Below are 24,470 nucleotides of genomic sequence, written 5' to 3' on the forward strand. Positions count from 1 at the left end.
GTAGAGAAAAAAAATGTTCTTAATGATTAGCTTTTTATTTTAGTGACAGTTCATGCTCTCTCACATAAATATGTGTAATTTCCTACAGAATATGTCTTAGTGATTGAGACTGAGGATATGTCCAAAACCTTTTTAATCTAACCAAGTAGCAGAATGTGTTCTCTAAGTGTTCAGATATTTATACTCTATTTTTATCAGTTGTTGTGGATAGATAATTTTTTGTGGGTATGTTTACATGTCTGTTAGCTTCCTTTTGCTACTGAAACAAATGACCAGAAACTTGGTGTCTCAAAATAACACAAATTTGTTTTCTTAAATGTTTGGAGGTCAGAAGTCTAAATTATTTCTTTAAGGCTGCATTCCTTTTGGAGGCCATAAGAGAGAAGCTGTTTCCTATCCTTTTCCACTTTCTAGTTACCATCTACATCCCTAGGTTATGGCTCCTTTCTCTATCTTAAGAGTCATCAGAGTAGAATCTTCTCTTCTCTCTGAACTCTGCTTCTGTCCTTAGATCTTTTCTCTGACTTTGATCCTCTTGCTTTTCTCTTATAAGGATCTTTATGATTACATAGGGACCACCCAGATAATCCAGGATAACCTCTCCTTCTCAGGATCCTTAATTTAATTTATACCCACCAAGTTCCTTTTACCATGTAAGGTAACATATTCACAGGTTTTAGAGACTAGGATGTGCACATCTTTGGGAACTATTATTCAATCTGCCACACTTAGGAATTGTTTTTCTCATGTTATAGCCATATCTTCATATTTTTTTTACAGTTTTTTTTATTATTTACTTGTTGAAGGTGTATATATATATATATATATATATATATATTGCTGTCTCATTGTTGACTTAGACTTTATGATTTATAACTAAAGTATTTTGAATATGTTTACTTTTGTTTCTTCCTATCCCTACTGTCACCACTTTCTACTCTCTTCAGCAAATATTACAGTGATGGCCCCTAATCAGTTTTCTTGTCTCTACTTTTGCTTTCCTACCACCCATTCTCTACTTTCGCAACCAGAATGAACTTACTGAAGTCCAAATCTGATAATGTCACTCTCCTTATTAAACATCTGCAATGCCTTGCCATTACTCCTATGATAAATGATAATAGCTGACAGTTTGAGCACTACTTATGTGCATTATTGTGATTGTTATCCCCATTGTCCTTATTTGACATGTAATGAAACTGAGGCTTACAGAAGTGAAGTAATTAACTCAAAGTTCCAGAATCAGTCATTTGCCCAATTTTTTTCAAAAACTGTGTCTGTTTTTCAGAGGTGCCATAATCTCCTTCTAAATTTTTTCTCCTTAAAATGTTTTACACACTCCCATTTCTCCTTCTGTTCCTATTTCCTAGAAGACCCTAGTTTGTCCCTCAATACTCAGCTTGAGTCATTCTGTGGAAAACCTTCCTGAGCCTCCCCCTTACCCAAAATAAATTCACACACAAATAAGACAAAATTAGGTTAAGTGACAGCCCATATATATATTTAAATTACTCTATGCGTTTTAGCACTTACCCACAGCAAACTGTAATTTCTACTGACCCTAAGCTCTTATGATTATTAAACTGCTCCACTGGCCTCTTTGCTGCCTTTGAATTCATTAAAATATTTCTTGTCTTAAAGCCTTTGAATTTATAATTTCGATACCTGGAAAACTTCCCCAAAACTTCTTATGACATCATTCTCACTTTATTTGGATTTTGCTCACTTGTCACCACCTTAGGCCTTTTATGACCTGTTGTCACTTTCCATTCTCTTACACAGTTTTATTTTTCTTCTAGCACCTACCACTGACATTATGTCTAGAATCTGTTTGTTTTAGTTATTGTTTATCTCCTCTACTAGAATGTAAACTCTTTGAGGGTGGGGACTGGGTCCTTTTTTTTTTTTTTTTCACATTTCTGCCTCTAGCAACTGGTTCAGTACTACCTGCCTCATAGAAGATGTTCAGTGAGTAATTGTTGAAGGAATATATCTTGTCTTATTTCTTATCAAAAGCCTATGAACTAAGTACCAGTAACTCTATTTTATAGATGCAGAAATAGAATCAGGAAAGTTAGGTAACATCCTATCCTCAAGGTTGTACAGTGTAGTAAATGGCAGAATTGGATTCTAGACAAGGTATTTCTGACTTCAGAGTGATTGTTCTGAACAATTAATATTTTATTAATGACACAGCTGGTTTTAGAGGAAATTTAAATATGTATGACAGAGTTCCCAGGTAATGAGAAATTTGCTTTAACATCTTATTAAAGCACTTTATCAGTAAATTCTTGGACATAGCATCCTAGAATTGAAACCTTCAGATCATTAACTATCTTGTTTCATTTGAAGATAAAGGAAAACCTCTAGGAAGGTGCATTGACTGCCTAAAGATACAGAATGTGTTAAATCATAGAGCCTGACCTGGGTCATTGAGTTCTCCACTTCAGTCTTATAACACACAATTCATAAAATTAATTTTTGTTACTTCCTTACTTTCAGTCCTGTGCAGTTCATTTCTTGAATTTCTAATAATAAAGCAAATACTGAATTTATTTTATTAAAAGTGTTTCTTTAAAACTGACAGAATATCAGCTTGCAAGACCTTCCGATGCAAACAGAAAGGAAATGTTGTTTGGAAGCCTTGCTAGACCTGGACATCCTATGGGGAAATTTTTTTGGGGTAAGATGCTTTATACCTTCATCTTCTTTCTCTCCCCTCCCCCTCCTCCATCTCCTCCCTCTCCTCCCTTCTTCTCCACCTCCTCCTCCTCCTCCTTTTCCTTCTTTTGGCAGAAGTGTTATTTTTTTAATTTAAATTTTAATTAACATACAGTGCAATCTTGGTTTCAGGATTAGATTATTTTCTAATTGAGGAAGATTGAGAATATGCAAAGTTGATTAAGAATGGAAGACTGTGAAAGCAGAGTAGCTGGGCACCTTTTAGGATTGGTAGGCAGCTTCTCAAATAGAAAGTGGTTGAGCATGCATGTATTTGGTTTTCTGACATTAGGTATATTAAGAATAGCACTTAATGTTTTGTGAATGCTTTTTGAGTGCCAGATACTCTGCTAACACTATATGAATTACCTCATTTGATCATTGTTAACATTGTTATGAGCTGGGTCCCATTATCATATCCATTTAAAGATAAACAGGTTCAGGGAAGTTATTTAATTTGCTTAAATCACACGGTGTTGGGTGTGAGATTTGAACCTCTATTTTTATATGATTATAAAGTCTGTGCTCTACCCCAACCTGGTATTTCCCTTTATCAATAGAGATTCAGCAATGTGACCAAATTTTGTTTAAATGGTAAGCTGTTTAAATGGTATGTTTTTTATAATGGCTTTTTCTTAGTGTTAGAATTCAGTTATAGCCTTATATTAATGCTTTTGACCGTAAGGTAGAATCTGAGATGAGTTGATCTAAATAGTACTTCATTCAAAGGCTGTTCTGCTTCCCTGTATATCTTGTACAGTTATATGCAATTTATATGACAGCCTTGCTTTATGTGGTTTATTTTTAAGGATTATGTAGAATATTATTAAAATAATTCAGAGATAAAACCTGAATTGGATGCTAGACTAATGATTAAGATAAGCTGAAGACAATTACTGTTGTTAAGGCATTGCCAATTGGAGATTAATTCCTTATGTGTTAAAATACACTTCAGAATTGTTTCTTTTGAATTTTTGTCCTATATTGATATTATTGTTATGCATTGATTCTATATTCTTGAGTCACTTAGGTTCATTAGTTATGTATCAGTAGCAGAGCATGCATTTTTGGTATAGAGGCTTTTGACAAAGTAAACATATTTAAAATATTTTAATTTTAGTGTGGTTCAAAGTAAACTACTTATTTTTGTGATGTTTTTCATCTTTTTTTTTTTTTTTACAGGAAATGCTGAGACACTGAAACATGAGCCAAAAAGGAATAATATTGATACACATGCTAGATTGAGAGAATTCTGGATGCGTTACTATTCTGCTCATTACATGACTTTAGTGGTTCAATCCAAAGGTAGTATATTGTCTTTTATGGCCCTTAGAATTATGTTGAAGTAGTGCTTTCTTAGGATTTGTTTGCCTTGATTAGTGTTGCAGGGTATTATTAATTATTTTAGTGCTTGACCTTAATATGACCTAAAGGAAGTCAGGGTTTGGAAAAGTCACATAGCAAGTGGCACAGCTTAGCAATCACAAAATCATCTGATTCTCAGGCAAATGTTTTTTTCTTTTATAGACATAGGTCTTATCTCTAGGCTGGTCTGTGAGTTTACTGATGTTCTAATAGGCCATGAATTGGTCTTTTAGGTCACATTTAGTTGCTGCCTCTGTAAACTCTGACAGAGCAAGGTGTCTGTCTTTTCATCTTTACGTAGGGTCCAGTAAAATGGCATGATTAATTGAAATCCATCATGGTGATAATAGCAAAATGTAAAATACTGATCAGTACTTCTTTTCCTTCTTTTATCATTATCTTCAGCAATTTGTGTTAACTTTTCATCGTTAAAGAAATCATGGTAGCTTTCTTTTGTTTTCTTTACACTTCAGAAAGTTGCCAAACTTCTTTTTGACATATGTTATAGTTTGCACATTTAATTTTGAAAAAGTAATCTTCTCACCCTGTGACTCTCCTTTTCCTGAGATTTTGTTCTTTCGTTGTCAAAATTGAAATTGAAGCTGACCTGGCACTTAAATATGAAACATTTTTGCATTTAGGATCAAAATTAGTCCACTAAAAGTTGATTTGAATCTAAAGCTATGGCTATAGAATTGTAGATTCTTTTGTTCGGACTACAGACGTGTATCTAAATTCCTTTTACAACATTTGTTAAAATAGGCAGTTTCATATTCAGTATATAATTTACAGTTTTTAATTACTATTTCCAAGTGTGTCACAAACATGCGTTTTTCTTCAACTATGTATTGTTTCCTTTATTAATGCTTGTTGCAAATTTCTAAAATAAACCCTAGATATTTGATAAGAGAACCTTATACAATTTAAATTCAATTGTTTTTTAAGCTTTAGCATTTATCCATTTAAGAGTTGAATATCTATATATATATAGTATAGAATAAATTCAGAACTTGATTAGTCTAATTTGTATCTTGTGTTTTACATAATGGGGCATCTCTTGAAAATTAGTGAAACTTGTGTCTGGTGGAAGTACAAATACTATTCGGTAATAGTAATGAGTCAGTGAGTGGGATAAAGGAAAAAGGTTTCTTTTTGTACCGAGATCTGCTTTTAAAAAGAATTTTGTATGAAATACAGGAATCAAAAGAAGATAGAAATCATATTATATGCAACCTAAGAGGAAGACTTACAGATTAAAACCTCAGCAAGTATAAATTAATGTAAAATAAATGGAATGTTGAAAGTACTAATGAAATCCTGAGAAAGAATGATCAGTATAGTGTGGATTAATTGGGAGAAACCTTCCTAGAAGAATTAAGTTTTAGAATGGAGTAGGAGGATGGAGATATTTTTACTCTTGGCTCTCCACAGTAGCCTAGTGATAAACAAAAACTTTCCTTTTTTTTTTTATAAAACAAAACAAAACAAAAACTTGTGTACCTTTTCTAACTTTACCAGCTAGAAATACAGGATTCTAATAAAATTATGTGTCTTAAGGTTTTCTTAACTATTGTTTTTGTTGTTGTTGCTACTTATTACTGGTTAAGGAGTGGCAAGTAATGCCCAAATTAAAGTATCCCTTTGTTTTATACCTAAAGATTTTATACCTAAATCTAATTGCATTTCTTCCTTCAATAACAACATTTTATTTCCCTGTCTCCTACCTGCCCTCCCCAAAGAAACACTGGATACTTTGGAAAAGTGGGTGACTGAAATCTTCTCTCAGATACCAAACAAGTAAGACATTAATTTTCATAAACCATATGCTTTAAAGAATTAAAGAGGCATCTTCTTGTATGAATCCTAGAGGTGGTCCCCCCACCCCTCCCGCCTGGGGAAGGGGTGTTATTTTTTAAACAGGTGATTAAGACCTAAAATGGTTTAGCAAGATCACATAGCTTTTTGATTGGGAAACCAAGATGAGAGCCCAAGTTTCCATAATGTCTGTAGTTCAAAATTTATAAGCTTGCAATCTTACAGTAAGTAATAATTCTGAAGAATTTATGGCTCTTTCTCCTTTTACAGTTATTCAGAGTTTTTCTGTTACTGTGTAGAGTGTTTGACACTGTGTTTTGAAAGCAAGTATTATATCGAGAGGCAGCCTATATATACACTTGTATACCCTGCCTCAGAACAAATTTTGTTCTGAAAGTTTTTTTTTTTTTAGTGTTTATTTATTTTTGAGATAGAGACAGAGCATAAGCAGGGAAGGGACAGAGAGAGAGGGAGACACAGAATCCAAACAAAGCTCCAGATTCTAAGCTATCAATACAGAGCCTTCCGTGGGGCTCGAACTCACCAGCCGTGAGATCGTGACCTGAGCCAAAGTCAGACACTTAACTGACTAAGCTACCCAGGTGCCCCTGAAAGTTTGATTTTTAAGTCCGTTGTTTGGAACTTGGATTGCTTTCCTCCATAAAATAAATAATCTTGTAGGTGATGATTGACTTTCCATACAAGCTAAAAAGTCTGTTTCATATATTTGAACCAAGTTATCTTTTATTAGAAATTGTATATAGAGTTCCAGTTCAAATAACTACTACTTTTTATCTACCTCAAATTCTTCAAAATAATAGTTATTTAAAATACGTTTTATTGGGGCGCCTGGGTGGCTCAGTCGGTTAAGCGCCCGACTTCAGCTCAGGTCAGGATCTCACGGTCCGTGAGTTCGAGCCCTGCGTCAGGCTCTGGGCTGATGGCTCAGAGCCTGGAGCCTGCTTCCGATTCTGTCTCCCTCTCTCTCTGCCCCTCCCCATTCATGCTCTGTCTCTCTCTGTCTCAAAAATAAATAAACGTTCAAAAAAAAAATAAAAAATAAAAAAAAATACGTTTTACTGCTACATTTTTGTTACAAAGAATATAAAAAATAAATTCTGAAGTACTTAAGTCCTTTTTTCTACTCCTGAGTAGTTTGCATTTTAATACAATAAATGAAAGGTTTTTTTCTTCCATCAGGTGAGTAAGCTAGATTTCTTCCAGTTCCTCATTCCAGGGCATAATTTAAGTTTATGAAAGAAAAATTCACTATGAAAATGTTAGAATATTGTAGTAACAGCTGAATGATTATTATTAACTTGGCTTTATGTAAATTTCCATTGATAATTAGCAGTACTTTTATGTATGGAAAAATAATGAAAGTCATGTCATAGTTGTAGGGTTGTTTTGTTTGGTTTTGGTTGTTTTGATAAGAAATGAGTATGAGCTATGGAAATGTTAAATGGCAGATTGAAATGTGTTTTACTGTGAAACTTTGCCAATAAAATCAGAGGTATATTGATTGGAGAGATTCATTAGGTCCTGTCAATCCCTGATAAGCACTTTTAGAAATTCTCTTAAATAATACTCACTAATAACTTTGGTTCTAAAAAATCTTCTAGGTATTTAATAATAATTCATATTGACCATGTTTTAGAAGAAATAGTTAATATCTTCAACCACATGAGAAGCCTCCAGAAGGAAAGGCCATGTCTTTTAAATACCACAATGCCTAATACAGTGCTTCATACCTAATAATTATTTCATATATATTTGTTGAATTAAAAAAAAATGTCTCTAGTATGTTTTCTTTCTGAAGTAGCTTTATATAGGAGGAGAATTGAAGTTGAATGGGGCTGATAGAGGTAGTAAATATTGGGCAGGGAGGCCCCTTCAATTGTTTTCTGTCTCCCATGAGTTTTAAAGGCATTTGAATTACTAGGACTGAGGTTGACATGACAGTTCAGGATTTTGTGGCTTTGTTGCCATCTATTTGCTTATGCCTAGAATGCTTTTCAGCCAGGAGTATATAGAATAGATTATAATTATAAATACCTATCAGTTAGGCATCCCTAAAGATACTGCTTATAAAGGCTTTTGCCAATTAAATTTTAATATATGTGTTTTATTTTCAGTGGGTTACCCAAACCAAACTTTGGCCATTTAACGGATCCATTTGACACACCAGCATTTAACAAACTTTATAGAGGTTCGTGAACCAAAGGTTTAAAACTGTTTGAAATAACTTCAGCGCATTCTCTAAAACATAATTGAGGCTGCCAATTTTCTTTGAAAATGATAACAGAAAGTATAGCTGGGTTGGAAAGGAAGTATAAGGACAGAGGAGATCCAATTAGTGACAGGCCAGTAACTGGCAGCAGATTGGTCTGCTACCCTGCTGCTACTTGAGTCTGTTTCATGCTTTGTCCCTGTTTTCTCCTTGTTCTTTTTATTCTTTGGTTTTTGTTTCTTTCCTATTTCATTTAATCTATGCTCTGCTCTTTATTACCTTTAAAAAGAGAAAAATACAGGATGGATAAAACTTTCAAATTATTTCCTTTTATCTTAATTATAAAAACAATTTTGTTAAATGAAGAAAAATAAAAGTAAAAATGAAGTGTAAAGAAATAGGGGGGAAAGTCACCCTTAAAGCTTACCACGTAGAGAAGTCATTTTCGCAAATTTCCTTTTGACAAAGTTTCTATAGGTATATTTTAACATACTCGAGATGATAAAATATGTACACTTCTATCTCTTGCTTTTTTTCATTTAATATGGGTAATAATTTCCCAATGAGCTCTGCTATAATTTACTTAATAATTTTCCCATAGTGAATATTGCAGAAATATTCTTAATTTAGCTTTTCTCTTTCTTTGATCTTTTTAACATGGCAGGTTTTTTTTCTTTTTTTCCTGATTGCTTAGGTATTTCCTCCACTTCCTCCTTCACCCCCATTGGCTGTCTCTCTCCTCTTCCCTTTCTTTGATCAATGGCTTTTTGTCACACCTTTTATCTGCCTTCTGTTCCATTCTATCTAAGCTGACTCTTCCCAGAGACAACTTATTTTCAGTTGTAGTTTTTTTATCCATGTTTTCTCCACCTGTGAAACCAAATTGAAGAGAAATTTCTAAAAATTGCGCTATTCAAATTGGAAAATTGGCAACTTGAAATAATAATTGCATTGTATTTAACCTTCCCCTGTTTATTGGAGGATGAAATATATTGCAATAAAAAATCGTGTAGCATAATAAAAATTATGGAGAGACACTTATATCTGTTTTTCTGAAAAATTTTTTGTTTAGTTGTTCCAATCAGGAAAATTCATGCTCTGACCATCACATGGGCGCTTCCCCCTCAACAGCAACATTACAGGTAAGAGTTGAAGGGCAAATTTACTCCAGTACATACTGAATGAGAGTCATATTTTTTTTTTTTATTTTTTTTTTTAACGTTTATTTATTTTAGAGACAGAGAGAGACAGAGCATGAGCAGGGGAGGGTCAGAGAGAGAGGGAGACACAGAATCTGAAATGGGCTCCAGGCTCTGAGCTGTCAGCACAGAGCCCGACGCGGGGCTCGAATCACGGACCGTGAGATCATGACCTGAGCCGAAGTCAGCCACTTAACCGACTGAGCCACCCAGGCGCCCCAAGAGTCATATTTTTAAAGAATACTAAATGGTTTAAATTTGAGTGTTCTGTAATGTGATAAACTGGGACTTCACTACTCCTAGAGTTTTCAAACTATGCTGTATATTTTAATGTCTTCTGGGATAAAAACTAGAGTTTTCTTACAGCTGGTTACCTCTTCTGAGTCTTTGAAATTAAGTATCTTTGTACGAGTGCTAACTTTTGTAATTAATTTCTTTAGTACTTTGAGTACAAAAATATATTAGTTTATGATTTATTTGTCAGTGGTGATCATTTAGTTTGATTTTTTTTAATGTTTTATTTTTGAGAGAGAGAGGAACAGAGTGAGGGAGACACAGAATCTGAAGCAGGCTCCAGATCAGACTCTTAAACGAGTGAGCCACCCAGGCGCCCCTCAATTTGATCTTGTTAAAAATAAAGTTAAATAATTTTGAACCTAGAATATGACTACAGCTGAAATCTTAAGGACCTACACATTTGAGGTGGTAATGAGTTAGGGAAGATTTATTCAGATTAGGAAAACATTTCAACTGAGCAGTATAGCTTGAGCTAAGATGTTCTTTAAAGATAAAGATCAGTCAATGCCTACAAATACTTTTCTGATTAAAAACAAATGCTAATGAACTGATAAAAGTTTACCTTATTTTTTTTTTAAACCATTACCAACAAAACCAAACCATAAGAATAAACACACAAGCAGAAGTAATGTTGCTTAAGTTCAGTAAAAAATTTTTTCACATGTGATAGAATATTCAAACATCCCATCAAGAATGATACCATTCTCACAGTGAGAAAGTAGAGGACATGTGTATTGTCTACTTGCTTTTGGTGCAAGGATAATACAGGAAAAAGCAGTGTACATTGATTGTGTAGTTATGGTAGATTGTGCCCAAAAGTGTTAAAATTCTTATGTGCATATTATTTAATTTTGAGAGAGAGAGAAAGAGAACACGTGTGTGTGAGCAGGGGAGGGGCAGAGAGGGAGGGAGACAATCCCAGGTAGGGGATTCTGACGTGAGATCTCACAGGCTGTGAGAACATGACTTGAGCCAAAATCAAGAGTTGGAGACTTAACCGGCTCAGCCACCTACACACCCCTATTATATGCATATTTAAAAGTTTTTACTATAAAAATAATACTTGTAAAATATTAAAATAGGACAAAAGAGTATTTAGTAAAAAGTAAAGCTGTGCTTCCCCATTTCTTTGTTTCCTAAAAGGCCCAACATTAATAGTTTCTTATATATCCTTCAGACATTAAAACTGAATATGAAACATACCTTTTTTTATGAAAATGAAATCATACTGTATATACTATTCCTCCTTTTTTTGGGTAATGCTTAGTTTTCTAATTAACAAAGGCTTATTTATCCTCCTATTGATTACTAAGGTAGATTCATTGTAGAAATCCTGAAAATCACTGAAAAGTAGAAAAAAAAGTCATTCATGATTGTCTTTTCCAAAGAATGTTAAAATTTCTATATGTTTTCATCCAGTTATTATTTTTTATGGACTGTTTTAATGTGGCTTTCATCATGAATCTTTTCAAATCTCTACGTGAATTAGCCTTTTGAGGGACCCATTTTGTTTTTACAAAAAAGCAAATTTTATCCCTACAGAGTTACAAATACAAAACCATTAGTTCAGATGCAGATACTGTGTAATCTACTGAGTTTATTCTTTAACTAATGTACTTTCCCTACATCAGTCTTAGGATAGGTGTAATTCAAATTCATATTTTAAACAATCTTATGTGGGGTTTGGGAATTGCTTAATGTAGTTGAGATCATTATATTATATCTTGGTTTTTAAGAGTTTACTGAATATAATTCTGTAAACTAATTTTAAAATTTAAGAATTCTTAGATTTTCTAACTTTATTTTTCTATATATTTTTGTTTTGGTGGGAATACATTTATGAAATTATAGCAGAAGTCAGTGGGAAAAGACCATTTAATATATATACAACTACTCAGATTTTAAAGTATGTTGTTATATAATGTAGCATTTTTATACCTCTTGCACTTATATTACATTGTCATGAACACTCTATGAGTAAGTAGTTGGCCAAGTGAAGAGAAAAAGAAAAATACAATGAAGTTAAGTCTCTTGTTCAGGATCATGCATTTACTTAAAGGAAAAACTAAAACTAAATGTTAGATTATCTGACCCATAAAGCAACACATTTATTTTTACCACAGAGACTGATGCAATACTGAAAGCTTTTCAGATACTGAGTGATTCATTATCTGTATTAGGTTCTAAAATGATAGGGAATGTATGTAGTTTCCATTTTGGGTGAAACAAAATTGAAAGATTTTACCATGAAAAGAAGTTTGAGTGTCCAAGAGAAAAAGCAGTAGTCTTAATTTTGGAATGATTATACTCATTCAGTGATTTCAAGTAAAGAAGTTAAATTTTACCATGTTTTCTGTTTTTATCCTGCTATTGTCAAATTAATAATAATTTCATGTGTGGTGGAATTTATGTGATAATAAGTTTATAATCATATTCTTAAATATCATAACCTTTGACATAAGATATCCTGGTGTTGCTTATACCTTAATTATTTTTGTTTCTGACCTTAATATTTTTTTTAAAGGGTGAAACCACTTCACTATATCTCTTGGCTGGTTGGACATGAAGGCAAAGGCAGCATTCTTTCTTACCTTAGAAAAAAGCAAGTATTTAATTAATAAGTATTTTTAGTATAGCAATGTCTGAAAAATAATAGTAAACATTCTGTAACCCATTCTTTTGACTTTATTTGCCAGAAAGCCTAGCATCAAATCTAATGCTTAATTATAGTCACTTAATACCTAGGTTATGTTAATAGTCCTATTATATTTATTTCCTTGGGAGCCACCTTTTAGCCCTTGTTGGAAGTAGTACACAAAATTTAAAAAATCATAAAAAAAATAGATTCCAGAGTTACATAGAAGGTTAGTTCTAATCAAGAATTTAGATTTGAATAGTAAAGAAGTCGGTCATTTAAATGCTATGGATCTCCAGACTGTCCTAACCCAAAAGGTGGACTTTAAAACTACATTGGGCAGAGAAAGCATAACAAATAGTGGGACTATAAACATTCTGTGCGGCTGTGTTAGCAGAATGTTTCCTAATACATTTAAGCATTTGCTTAAGTTGCCTAGCCAAATCACAGAAATCTAGCTTTAAATCAGGACCAATAATTAAAGTACGTCCTTGTTTGATTTTTCTGTAGAGTAATTCAAGAATGGAAAGGAAGATGAGAATTATAAATAAGTACTTTAAAGTACTGATAGGACCAGAACATTCAAAGAAAGCTAAAAGGCCAGGGTTATTACAAAAGAATAATGATAATAGTTACATATATGACTTACATAATAAATGCAAAGTGCTTTGAGATGTGCTCAATCTCTCTACATTACTGAACTTTTTTAGAATTTCACATTCTTCATTCTGGCTTCCTCCTTTCTTACTTTAGGTTTTCAGGATTATTCTAGTCAGGAAAAGATACAGTTTCACTGCTTCTTTCTTAAACAACCTGTAGAGGTTAGCTGATAGTGTCAAAGGGCTCACTTGACATCCTAAGGAGAGATGTATCTGAAGTGTTTAAGCTGCTTCTGGGAGACTGGTTCGAGAGGGATGAGTGAAATGCCTCCCAGCAACCATAATTTTAATATTTTGTACTGTTCTCTTCAACAATAATAACTATGTCTTCGTAAACCTGTTTTACTATGTTGCAATATATATATTTGTTTCCATTAAACAAATAAATACGGCTGTTATTTCCTTCTGGTGATTCTTGCATGCAGTGCAATTGTTTGGGACGCCTTGTACTTTAGAAATTTGTACTTTTAAACTTACCTTTGGAAAGTACATTTGCCTCAAAGACTGAGCTTCCCAAATTTTATATAGAAAGCCTACCTATTTTGTTAATTTGAAGTATTTGTAGGCTATCAATCCCAAGATATTGATTGGATTCATTTTTTCCTAACAATAGGTGCTGGGCTCTTGCACTATTTGGTGGAAATGGTGAGACAGGATTTGAGCAAAATTCTACTTACTCAGTGTTCAGCATTTCTATTACATTGACTGATGAGGGTTATGAACATTTCTATGAGGTAAATAATTAAAATGGAATTAAAAAAATATAGATATGACTTTATGCAAAAGCATAATCAGATATTTTGTTTTCAGGTTGCTCATACTGTCTTCCAGTATTTGAAAATGCTGCAGAAGCTAGGCCCAGAAAAAAGGTAATATATAGATACTAGAATTAGGCTAGGAATCAATCCTAGTGTGTTTTAGCATTCAGACTGACAAATAGACATGCTTTAGTCCTACCAAGATAGTTTTTTAGGCATTTCCTGCCTAAGTTCCTTCACTGGCTCCATATCCTGCTTCTTCTACCTGTGAATATTACCTATATTACATGAGAACACGAAACGTTAAGGGTTTACGTTTATGTGGCCAGTCTGTTTTTTCTCTTTTCTTGCTGAGGATTCGAATGAGAAATGTAAATATATCTTCTACTTATAATTTTCTTCTTTCACAGAATTTTTGAAGAGATTCAGAAAATTGAGGATAATGAATTTCATTACCAAGAACAGGTACTGGAAGTTAAATTCTTTTTGAATGTTTTCTGTGATCAAGTTGAAACTCGTGTGGACATTATTCCTCTTTTTGCAAGTGTCACTGGAGTTTTAATTCTGCCACTCTATGTCATGTGAGTCCCAAGATGCCCTTGAGGTTATCTGAAAATTAACTTTTGTGTTTCTGAGTTATGTGTATTGTGTAACCGTGAGAGGTGGGCAGATTCACATAGATCATGTTGTGCAACAATCATTTTATATATGTACTCATCCATCTGTCTATCCTTTTGATAAACAGAGAGAGCTTGCTATGGTACTTGATAATTTGGGAAATTCTAATATTATGAAGACATGAAGAAATTCTGTAGGATAATCTCTAGTAATTACCATATGTAGTATTAGAAATGGCATGGTTTAGGATTTCAGGGCAAGGAGAGCATTTGCCTTGATTGGAATAGAATCAGGGAAGGCTCCATGGATGTGGTAGATTTGAATTGAGTTCAGCATTAAAAAATGGATAAAGTTTGGATACATTGTAAGCAACAAGGAAAACATTAAGTAAGGAACTCTGGAATATTGCGAAAAAGTAAATGATCCTGGGTATCTGTAGGATAGGGTATTTGAAAGGAAGGTATTATATAAGGCTGAAAGGTAAGGAGTTTAAAACAGGGTTTCTCTAAAACCCTTTTGTGTATTGGATCCTTTTGGAAATCTGTTGAATCCTGTGGACCTCTCCTTAGAATAATATTTCATCCCTTCAAATTTTTAATCTCTCAGAAAAATTTTCATTGGTTACTGGTTTATCTCTCATCTAGGTTCACCAGTTGTGAATAGTTTTCTATATTTTCTTCTGTCTCTTTTCCTTACATATGTATGTGTGTATGTGTATCTTTTTTCCCAAAACATTGGAGATTTAATTACAGATACCATGGTACTTCACATCTAAATTTTTTTTATTTTAGCATGTATCTGCTACACAAATGTATTCTCTTGCATAACCTCACTAATATTGTCATAGTTGGGAAATCACATTGAAACAATATTGTTGAATATTATACAATTCATAAAATATTGTATTTAAGTGCGTAAAATAAAATACAGCAGTTTACAAACGACTGTTGAAGTATAAAGTACTTAAAACGGTAAAAAAAAATAGTAATGTGTCCTTTCTTAACATATTATTTTTTTTTATTTTTTATTTTTTATTTTTTTTTATTTTTGGGACAGAGAGAGACAGAGCATGAACGGGGGAGGGGCAGAGAGAGAGGGAGACACAGAATCGGAAACAGGCTCCAGGCTCCGAGCCGTCAGCCCAGAACCTGACGCGGGGCTCGAACTCACGGACCGCGAGATTGTGACCTGGCTGAAGTCGGACGCTTAACCGACTCCGCCACCCAGGCGCCCCTTTCTTAACATATTAAATAACAAGGTCTAGCAGTAGGTCTAACAATTATTTCAGTTTTAAGTAGCAGTGTGAGATATCTACAACTATATTGTGATTTTTTTATTGGTTCGTCATAGATGCTGCTAATACAACTGTGACCTGTTGCCTATATTCATAATAGAATAAAAATGCTAATTTAGAGGTTAGTGAAGATAAATATGTAATTTCTTCCCAAATTTGTGCACATACATGCCCCTGAATTTGTCCACTGTTCTATCTTGTGGGAGATGTCTGTGGACCCTGGATTAAAAGCCTCTGATTTAGAACTGCTTCACAGAGCATCTTGAAGCTGGCTTTTTGGATCATCACCAGAGACAATTCTCTGAATATTTACTATAAGTAAAGAAGATTTAGGTATATGTAACAAGGTCACAAAAACTGTAAGCGTCCCGTTGCTGTTGATTACTGTGTAACCTGCTCTTTGCACTTGAATCATTGAAATCGAAATAGAAATCTTATTCTAAGGGCACCTGGGTGGCTCAGTTAGTTAAGTGTCTGATTCTTGATTTTGGTTCAGGTCATGATCACATGATCATGAGATTGAGGCCTGTGTCCCAGCGTGGAGCCTGCTTATGATTTTTTCTCTGCCCCTCCTCCACTTGTGCTTACACACGTGCGTGCATGCTCTCAAAAACAAAACAAAACAAAACAAAACAACAACCACCACCACCAAGAACCAAAAAACCAAAAAGAAAATCTTATTCTATGAAATCAGAAAGGCTGCTATGACACATATATTGGCCATTAGAGTGTTCTATAAACACTCTTCCCTATAAGTGGACTGATATGCATAGAACTCCACAAGACCTGCCTCCTACCTTACCAGGAGTGATTTTGTGCAGTGTCCTTATCAGCTGTGGTGGCAACATGTGGGTCAGAACTATGGCAGGGAAGGAGTGGGATCAAGAATTGTGGAATACAACCATATGTGATACCCACATTCCTTTTTTGAGGATCAGCTTTTTAGCATTGGTTGAGTGAGTGACACTTTTGTTCTGTCCCTCCAGTTTCTTCTTAGCAAAACATTTCGGATATCTTTTTACTGAAATCTCCCCATTTTGTAGCTCATTTTTTTTTTACCTTTAACAATATTCATGAATACTTGTCTTGATTTTAAAACATGTGTCCAAGACATCTTAATTTTAAACCTAATCAGTGAAAAGTGAGAACAAATCAGAAAGGTCTATATCTCTGTGTGAACTGCTAACTCAAGTTAATTATTTTAATTATTTTTAAGGCTTTTATAAATTTTTTTTAACAAAGTTGGAATGCCTCCTCTTTAGACTTTCTGGTTTTCATCAATAAAGGCAGATAGGAATTCCCTTTCCAAACTATTCACATCAGTCTTATTTAATTAAGAAATCTAAAAAATTATTTTCCATAGGAACTTGAACTCAATATATCTTATAAATCAGTAATTTGAATTAGAAAGAGCTGCTTAAGTTCTTTTCTGCAGGCAGAAAAACAGCATTAATGTAACAATAATGGAAGGCAGTAAGAAGTAGATAAAAAAATTAGAGGACAGACAATAACAAGTGTTGGAGAAGAAGTAGAGAAATTAGAACCCTCATATATTGCTGGTAGGATTGTAAAATGGTGCAGCTGCTTTGGAAAACAGCTTGGCATTTCCTTAAAAAGTTACATAGAGTTACCATATAAGCTCTACCATCAGTTCTATTCCTAGGTATATACAAGAGAATAGAAAACCTGTCCACACAAATGCTTGTACGCAAGTGTTTATAGTAGCAATATTCATTATAGGCCCAAAGTGGAAACACCCAAATGCCCATCAACAAATGAATGGTTAAACAAAATGTAGAATACGCATACTGTGGAATGTTAGCTGTGAGAAGGAATGAGGTACTGATTCATGCTACAACATGGATGAACCTTGAAAACATGCTAAATGAAAGAAGCCAGTCACCGCAGGTTGCACATTAATATGATTCCATTTATATGAAGTTTCCAGAATAGGTAAATTCATAGAAATACAACACAGATTGATGGTTGCCAGTGGCTAGGGGGAGTGGGTAGCAGGGAGTGACTGCTTAGCGGTTATGGGAGTTTCATTTTGGGGTGATGAAAATATTCTCGAACTAAATAGTGGTGATGGTTGTACAGTTTTGTAAATTACTAAAAACCACTGAATTGTATGCTTTATTTTAAATTTTATTTCATTTTTAATTGTGTACTTTAGAAGTGTGAATTTTATGGTATGTGGATTAATATCTTTAAAAAATTAGAGGATATCATTTAAGTGTTTTTCTTAATACCTGCTCCATTGCTTTGGTACTGGAGATCTGCTTTTAGCCAAGGTCCTTAGTGTTTTTTTATTGGAAATATTTTGAATCATTCAATTTTGTTGCATACTGACCATTTACTTTATAACTAAGTGGCTAGTGAGAATAACTTATTTTTAAAAAGTAGAAGAGAGTAGGAGGAATCGTTTTAAATAATAATAGCACCTTAGTGACAGTCAACTTGATTCAGGAATGTTTCCTGAAGTGGGGCAAAAAACAAAAACAAAACCTAACAGTGTTTCCTTACTTTCTTCTTATTCTATTTTTATGTGATAATATAGTAGATAATATATATACCTATAGTCTCTAGTTTGATGTATGCATGCATTATTTCTTCTCCATAAATGCAGTAACCTTCACTTCTCCTGTGTCTTCCATTAGATGAGAGAACAACCCATTCTGTCTAGTAAAGGACTGGATAGTGTGGTATTTTAGAAAGCGTGTTTGCTGCTACATTAGGAGCCCTGAGTTCTAGTGTCTACTCTGCCTGATGCTTAATGTGTGACTTTGGGCAAGTCATCCAATCAGTCTGGGTGTATTTCCTTATAAAATGTGGGAATGGAACCACTTGGTGTCTGAAGGACTTGTCAGCTTTAAGATTCTGTGCCTCTGGGTGCTCAATAAGTACTTGAATTGATTGCTTTCCTCTGAAAAAGTATTTCCATTTCATAGGTTAGAGAACTTGTGGTCACTCTTTCATTTTTAAATTGAGGTAATATACTGATTAATATAATTTCTTATATCAAGACTTTAATGACACATTTTGATTTCTACGTTGATCTGATTCATGTTTACAGATAGTTTTCAAGTGATAGTGCTGTAGTGATACATGATGAAGACCCTGTCTTTATGGGCATCATCAGTCATATGGGGTACTTGACATATAAATAAGCATTTACAATTCAGTGTTGTAATTATTCTCACAAAGAGGTCATGACATGATTAGAGCCTTGTGTGTTGTTGGGCTCAGGTTGGGGATTGGAGGGGTGTCAGGTTAAACTCCTTAAGATGGTAACTCTGGCTAAATTTTCTTAGAATTCAGAGCATCAACTTCTCTTTCTTTCTTTCTTTCTTTCTTTCTTTTCTTTCTTTTCTTTCTTTTCTTTCTTTTCTTTCTTTCTCTGCCCCCCGCGGCCCCCCCCCCCCCCCCCAAATGGGGAGCTAGATGCTTAGGCTAAAATTGTATCTGGTTATTTCTGTTCAGAAGCTCTTGGTTTCATTGTTCATAAAAAGAGAAAAAGTATATTTTGTGGTAAATTAAGGATAATGGAAGTTTCTGGTGTGAAATAATTATATCTCTTTACAGACAGATCCAGTTGAGTATGTGGAAAATATGTGTGAAAACATGCAGCTGTACCCGCTACAGGACTTCCTCACTGGAGATCAGCTTCTTTTTGAATACAAGCCAGAAGTAAGGACGTTTCATTTCTGAGAGTTACTTTTAGACAGAGAGAAGGGGGAGAAGTGCAGACATGACTTAGGAACTGTGAGAATGTAGAAAACTTGGTTAAATGTGTCAGATTTTTGTTTGTTTAAATGGAAGAAATAACAGTATTTTTTTTGGCAGTTTTTCATGATTGTTGTATATGATTATGTTTTAATATGAGGAGAAAACCAAGTCCATTTCTTAGGTACTGTTATTCTCACTGTTTTTCAAGTGTTGAAACATCTACTAAAACAATTAAAGTGATTCCTAAGAATTACGTGCTTTGGTTGTTAAGCTTACTTAGGGAGATGTTTTGCTCACCTTTTTGGTAACCTTACTTAGTGAGTTGTTTTTGCTTACCTTATCTAACTCAGTTAGATACTCTGGGCAATTAAATTTAACCATTTTGAAAATGTTTCTGAGAAATACAAGATTCCCTGGGGCGCTAGGTGGCCCAGTCAGTTAAGCAGCTGGCTCTTGATTTTGGCTCAAGTCATGATCTCACAGTTTGTGAGATCAAGCCCCACGTCTGACTTCATACTGACAGCATGGAGCCTGCTTGGGATTCTCTCTCCCTCTTTCTCTGACCCTCTACCCCGCTTGCTCTCTCTCTCAAAATAAATAAACATTTAAAAAAAAAAGAAATAAAAGATTCCCTGAATTTGAAACATGTGACTTAGAGATAATTATTATATACAAATAAATAGTTGGTTTGGGTCTTTCCTCCTTTACTTGTTGGGGTGAAGTCATTTTGCTCCATATGGGATAGCAGTTCTCAGTTGGCTGATTTTGCCCCCAGGGTATATTTGTCAATGTCTGGAGACATTTCAGTTGTCATAACTGTGGGATGCTCTTGGCATCTAGTGGGTTAGAGGCCAGAAATGGCAGCTAAACATCTTATAGTGCAAAAGACAGCACCCCACAATAAAGTATTATTTGGTCCAAGATGTTAATAATGCTGAGATTGAGAAATCTTGATTAGGGTATTCCAAAACTACTAATTTTAAAGATAACAGAAAGGTGGGGGACCTGGGTGGTTCAGTCAATTAAGTGTCTGACTTAAGCTCAGGTCATGATCTCATGGTTTGTGAGTTTGAGCTCCGCATCAGGCTCTGTGCTGACAGTTCAGAGCCTGGAGCCTGCTTGGGATTGTGTGTTTTCCTCTCTCTTTGCCCCTCCCGTACTCATCCTCTCTCTCTCTCTCTCTCTCTCTCTCTCTCTTTCTCAAAAATAAACATACATTAAAAAAAAAAAAAAGATAATGGAAAGGTAAAGGAAGAGGCAGTGATAATATTCTTGTTATCTCCTGGGAATATTGTGTCCAGGGGCCCAAGCAGTTTATTTGTTGTGTTTCTCAAAGAAATGGTATTTAAATGCTAGTCAGGGTTTCAAACTTTACCCACAAAATCTTTTGTTTATTCCTGTCATAGCTGAAGGATTATTGAAGGAGGCCCTGCAATGGTATCATGTTACTGATTCTTGGGGATGAAGGTAGTATAATACCTAGGGGTTAAGAGCATAGTCTTTGGAATCATGTACAAAATTGTTTAGAACTCCACCTTTGCCACTTCTAGATGTGTTGTTCTGTGCAGATTATGTAATCTTTAACCTGAACAAATTACTTAATTTTTAATAGGAACCTGAGTATTATTTTTTATCAAATGGGTATGCCTTAGAGTTGTTTTTAGGATTAAATGAAATAATGTATATTAAACACTACCTGGTACATAGTAAAACTTAATACATGAGAGCTGTTTCTACTGTTAGCACTATTATTACGTAGGATTTGAAATGGGCACTGTTTATAGCTTATCAAGAAACATTTGAAACAATAGACTAACAAAGTTTTATAAATTACGGTGTTCATGACGATAATTTCATGAGCATTAAGATGCTAGCATCTTGGGGATGCCTACCATAACGTGATTTTGCCTTTTTAACAGAGATGTATTAGGTTAAAGTTATTATTGTGTATGTGTGTGTGTCTCTCTACCTTCCCCTGATTAGGTCATTGCTGAAGCTCTTAATCAGCTGCTGCCACAAAAAGCAAATCTTGTTCTACTGTCTGGTGCTAATGAGGGAAAATGTGACCTCAAGGAGAAATGGTTTGGGACTCAGTATAGTATGGAAGGTAAAATATTTTAATAATAGTCCCACATTTATCTAACTCAACTGAGAATTTTTATTCCTTAATATTTCATCTGATGGTTCCTATGGGAAAAAAGTATATCCTTTTTTTAGGAGTTGACTTTGAAATGAAAATTATACTGCTTAACAAAAAATTATTTTCTGCTGTGTTTTATAGCTACTTATTAACTAGTAAAAAAAAAATCCTGTTTTCTGGATAGTTTGGGGAAGGGTTTTTTGATTGTGTTTTAGCAAAGTACTTCTGAAACTTCAGTGTACATGTAGTATCACCTAGAAATCTTATTAAAATACAGATTCTTATTCGCTAGCTCTGGAGTAGTGCCTGAGATTCTGCATTTCTGACAAGCTCCCAGGTGATACCAATGCTGCTAAGACTACACTTTGAGTGGTAAATAGCTAGAATGCCTGGATATATTATAGTTTTCCTAAGAAAAGAGAATTGATTTGTGAAGGCTGGTTGTTAACTGGTTTGTCATTAAGAGAATTCTCAACATTGCTGGTGTATTGGATCAGTTTGTTTTTCATCTCCACAGATGTTGAAAACTCGTGGGCTGACCTATGGAAGTCTAATTTCGAATTAAATCCAGATCTTCATCTTCCAGCTGAAAACAAGTACATAGGTCAGTGAAATAGCAATAATTATACATAATTCATTTATGTAGTAATAAAACAAAACAAATAGCATCTATATAGTACATTTCCAAAGTATCATTTGAATTCATATTTCAGCTTCCCAGTGTAACACTCTGGGATAGGGATTACTGTTTTCTTACTTTTTTGAATGAGAAAACTTGAGGCTTAAAAAAGGAAAGTAACATGTCCCAGACTATTCAGTTGGTAAATGGAGGAAACAGGACTTAAATGTAGATCTTGGGACTCTGAAGCTTTTGCTTTGTATGTCATAGCTGATCCTTCCCTATCATCTCTGTAGGAATTGCCATGCTAGTGTTTTTCAAACTACAGGTTTGTGAAATCATTGTAATGGGTTGTGAGTTCTGTGTAATGAGTTATGAAAGCATTAAAAAAATTAATTAGGATGGAAAATAGCAAAATGTTTAATTTCATAAAGTATTATTTTAAGAACTTTTATTCTGTGTAGGTATATATGTTTGTATCTGTGCCTGTGTACTAGCTTAGAGTGGGAAACATTCTAACTATGAGAAAGCTACCTAAGTCAAAGGTTACAGTTGTATATAACTAATTTATTCAGAATTTTCCCCAGCAATTCCACTCCTAGGAATATACCCAAAAGAATTGAAAATGGGTACTCAAACAAATACATGTACATGCATGTTCATAGCAGCATTATTCACAGTAGTCAAAAGTGGAAATAGCTCATATGTCCATCAGTGAATGAATGGATAAACAAATTGTGGTAAGTATATACAAAGGAGTAATAGTCATAAAAAGAAATGAGGTATATACATGCTACAATGTGGATGAACCTTAAAAACATGCTAAAGAAGCCAGACACAAGAGGTTATAGGTTGTATGATTCCATTTATGGATCCATTTATGATATATCCAGGATATATATACCCATAGATGAAACACAAATTGATGGTTGCCAGTGGCTGGGGGAAGTGGATAATAGGGAGTGACTGTAATGGGTTTAAAGATTTTCTTTTAGGGTGATGAAAATGTTTTGAAACTGGATAGAAGTGGTGGTTGCACGACATTGTGCATGTATTAAATACCCCTGAATTGTTCACTTTAAAATGCTTAATTTTGTTATGTGAGTCTAACCTCAATTAGGAAAAAAAGTCTCATGTATTTTAGACCATTCATTTCCACATCTTGAACTTTAAGTATCTAAACAACCCAATTCTTCTTAATAAATATAACCAGTAGTTTTTTCTGTTCTGTAGTTTTCTCTTAAGTAGCTATTTCTCACCTACATATTGATGAAAGAATATAGGATTTCATTAACTGAGAGGACAAGTTTGACTTTCACTTTTTTGTTACCTTTCAGAAGTCTGTAAGATTGGTATAAGACATTCAAGAATGGATTCATTTATAAATTGGTTTATACAACCATCCTGACTAAAGGTCCCTTTTACGGTTAACATTGTCTTTGAGAAAGGGAATGAAGCAGAATGCAGAGAGATCAGAATTGACCTTTAGGAAATTACAAATCTTCAGAGTTCATTTAGTTTAAGACCAAGAGAATTTTCTATTCTGTATTGTTTTACTAATTTATTGTTCTCTATCATCTTAATTTGGCTTATTTTTGCCACAAAAGTTACCTAGACTTCAGAACTGAAGATTGTTGGGAATCTTGCTGAAATACCTGAATTAATTATTACTCTTTTCTGTTGTTAGCCACGGACTTCATGTTGAAGGCTTTTGATTGCCCTGAGACAGAATACCCTGTTAAAATTGTGAATACTCTACAAGGTTGCCTGTGGTATAAGAAAGACAACAAATTCAAAATTCCCAAAGGTAAAATGTTTCCCTCTCTAATTGGAATGAAATAAGTATATCAACTCTTTCTCTACTTGGTAGCAACCTTATTTCCCTCTATCACCCTTTCTCCTTTCTCTTCATTTGAAGATGTTTTCTAGGCTTATCTATCAGATTCATACTGTGCTCCAGTGCTGTCACAGAAACCCTTGTATACCTTACAGATTCTAGGAAATAAGTAAAGATTCAAGGCTAAAATGAAATTATTTTCAAATATTTTTTCTTCTGGTTAAATGAAAGCAGAGCCAGGTTTTTGGCCATCTTAGGGAATGGTGGTATGTTTTAAACTTTATTTTTAAAAAGAGGATAAAAGTATGCTGAAGGAAATTACTCTGAGACACAATAGATAGCCTTTTCCAACATTACAAATGTGAAATATTCTCCCTCTCTCTCCCTTTATCATTTTGCTTTTCATCATAAAGGAATCATGGTATACAGAAATAGACTCCAAAGTTCTAGTCTTTAGTGTGTTAACCCAAACTGTTGCATTTTTATTTTCTGTTCTTGTGAATAGCATAGGAACTTACGGAAGCAACTTAGAATCAAAAAGGCTGAGGGCTCTT

General features: G+C 34.1%; 1 protein-coding gene across 3 annotated transcripts in view; it reads left to right on the plus strand.

The window, feature by feature from the left end:
* NRDC (nardilysin convertase) overlaps window positions 1-24,470 on the plus strand; it is a 102,606-nt gene that overhangs the window by 63,123 nt on the left and 15,013 nt on the right. For all 3 annotated transcript variants that reach the window (XR_009252045.1, XM_058696021.1, XM_058696028.1), the window contains 13 exons: window positions 2,588-2,683; window positions 3,904-4,026; window positions 5,826-5,883; window positions 8,037-8,110; window positions 9,204-9,273; window positions 12,152-12,229; window positions 13,535-13,655; window positions 13,732-13,790; window positions 14,090-14,144; window positions 19,177-19,281; window positions 21,304-21,427; window positions 21,978-22,064; window positions 23,767-23,886. Coding sequence is in view for 2 of the 3 variants with exons in the window: in XM_058696021.1 (XP_058552004.1) it covers window positions 2,588-2,683; window positions 3,904-4,026; window positions 5,826-5,883; window positions 8,037-8,110; window positions 9,204-9,273; window positions 12,152-12,229; window positions 13,535-13,655; window positions 13,732-13,790; window positions 14,090-14,144; window positions 19,177-19,281; window positions 21,304-21,427; window positions 21,978-22,064; window positions 23,767-23,886 (1,170 nt within the window). In the remaining variant the exon portion in view is untranslated. The remainder of the gene's footprint in view (window positions 1-2,587; window positions 2,684-3,903; window positions 4,027-5,825; window positions 5,884-8,036; window positions 8,111-9,203; window positions 9,274-12,151; window positions 12,230-13,534; window positions 13,656-13,731; window positions 13,791-14,089; window positions 14,145-19,176; window positions 19,282-21,303; window positions 21,428-21,977; window positions 22,065-23,766; window positions 23,887-24,470) is intronic.

This window comes from Neofelis nebulosa, chromosome 2 (assembly GCF_028018385.1).
Source record: "Neofelis nebulosa isolate mNeoNeb1 chromosome 2, mNeoNeb1.pri, whole genome shotgun sequence".
Classification (NCBI taxonomy): domain Eukaryota; kingdom Metazoa; phylum Chordata; class Mammalia; order Carnivora; family Felidae; genus Neofelis; species Neofelis nebulosa.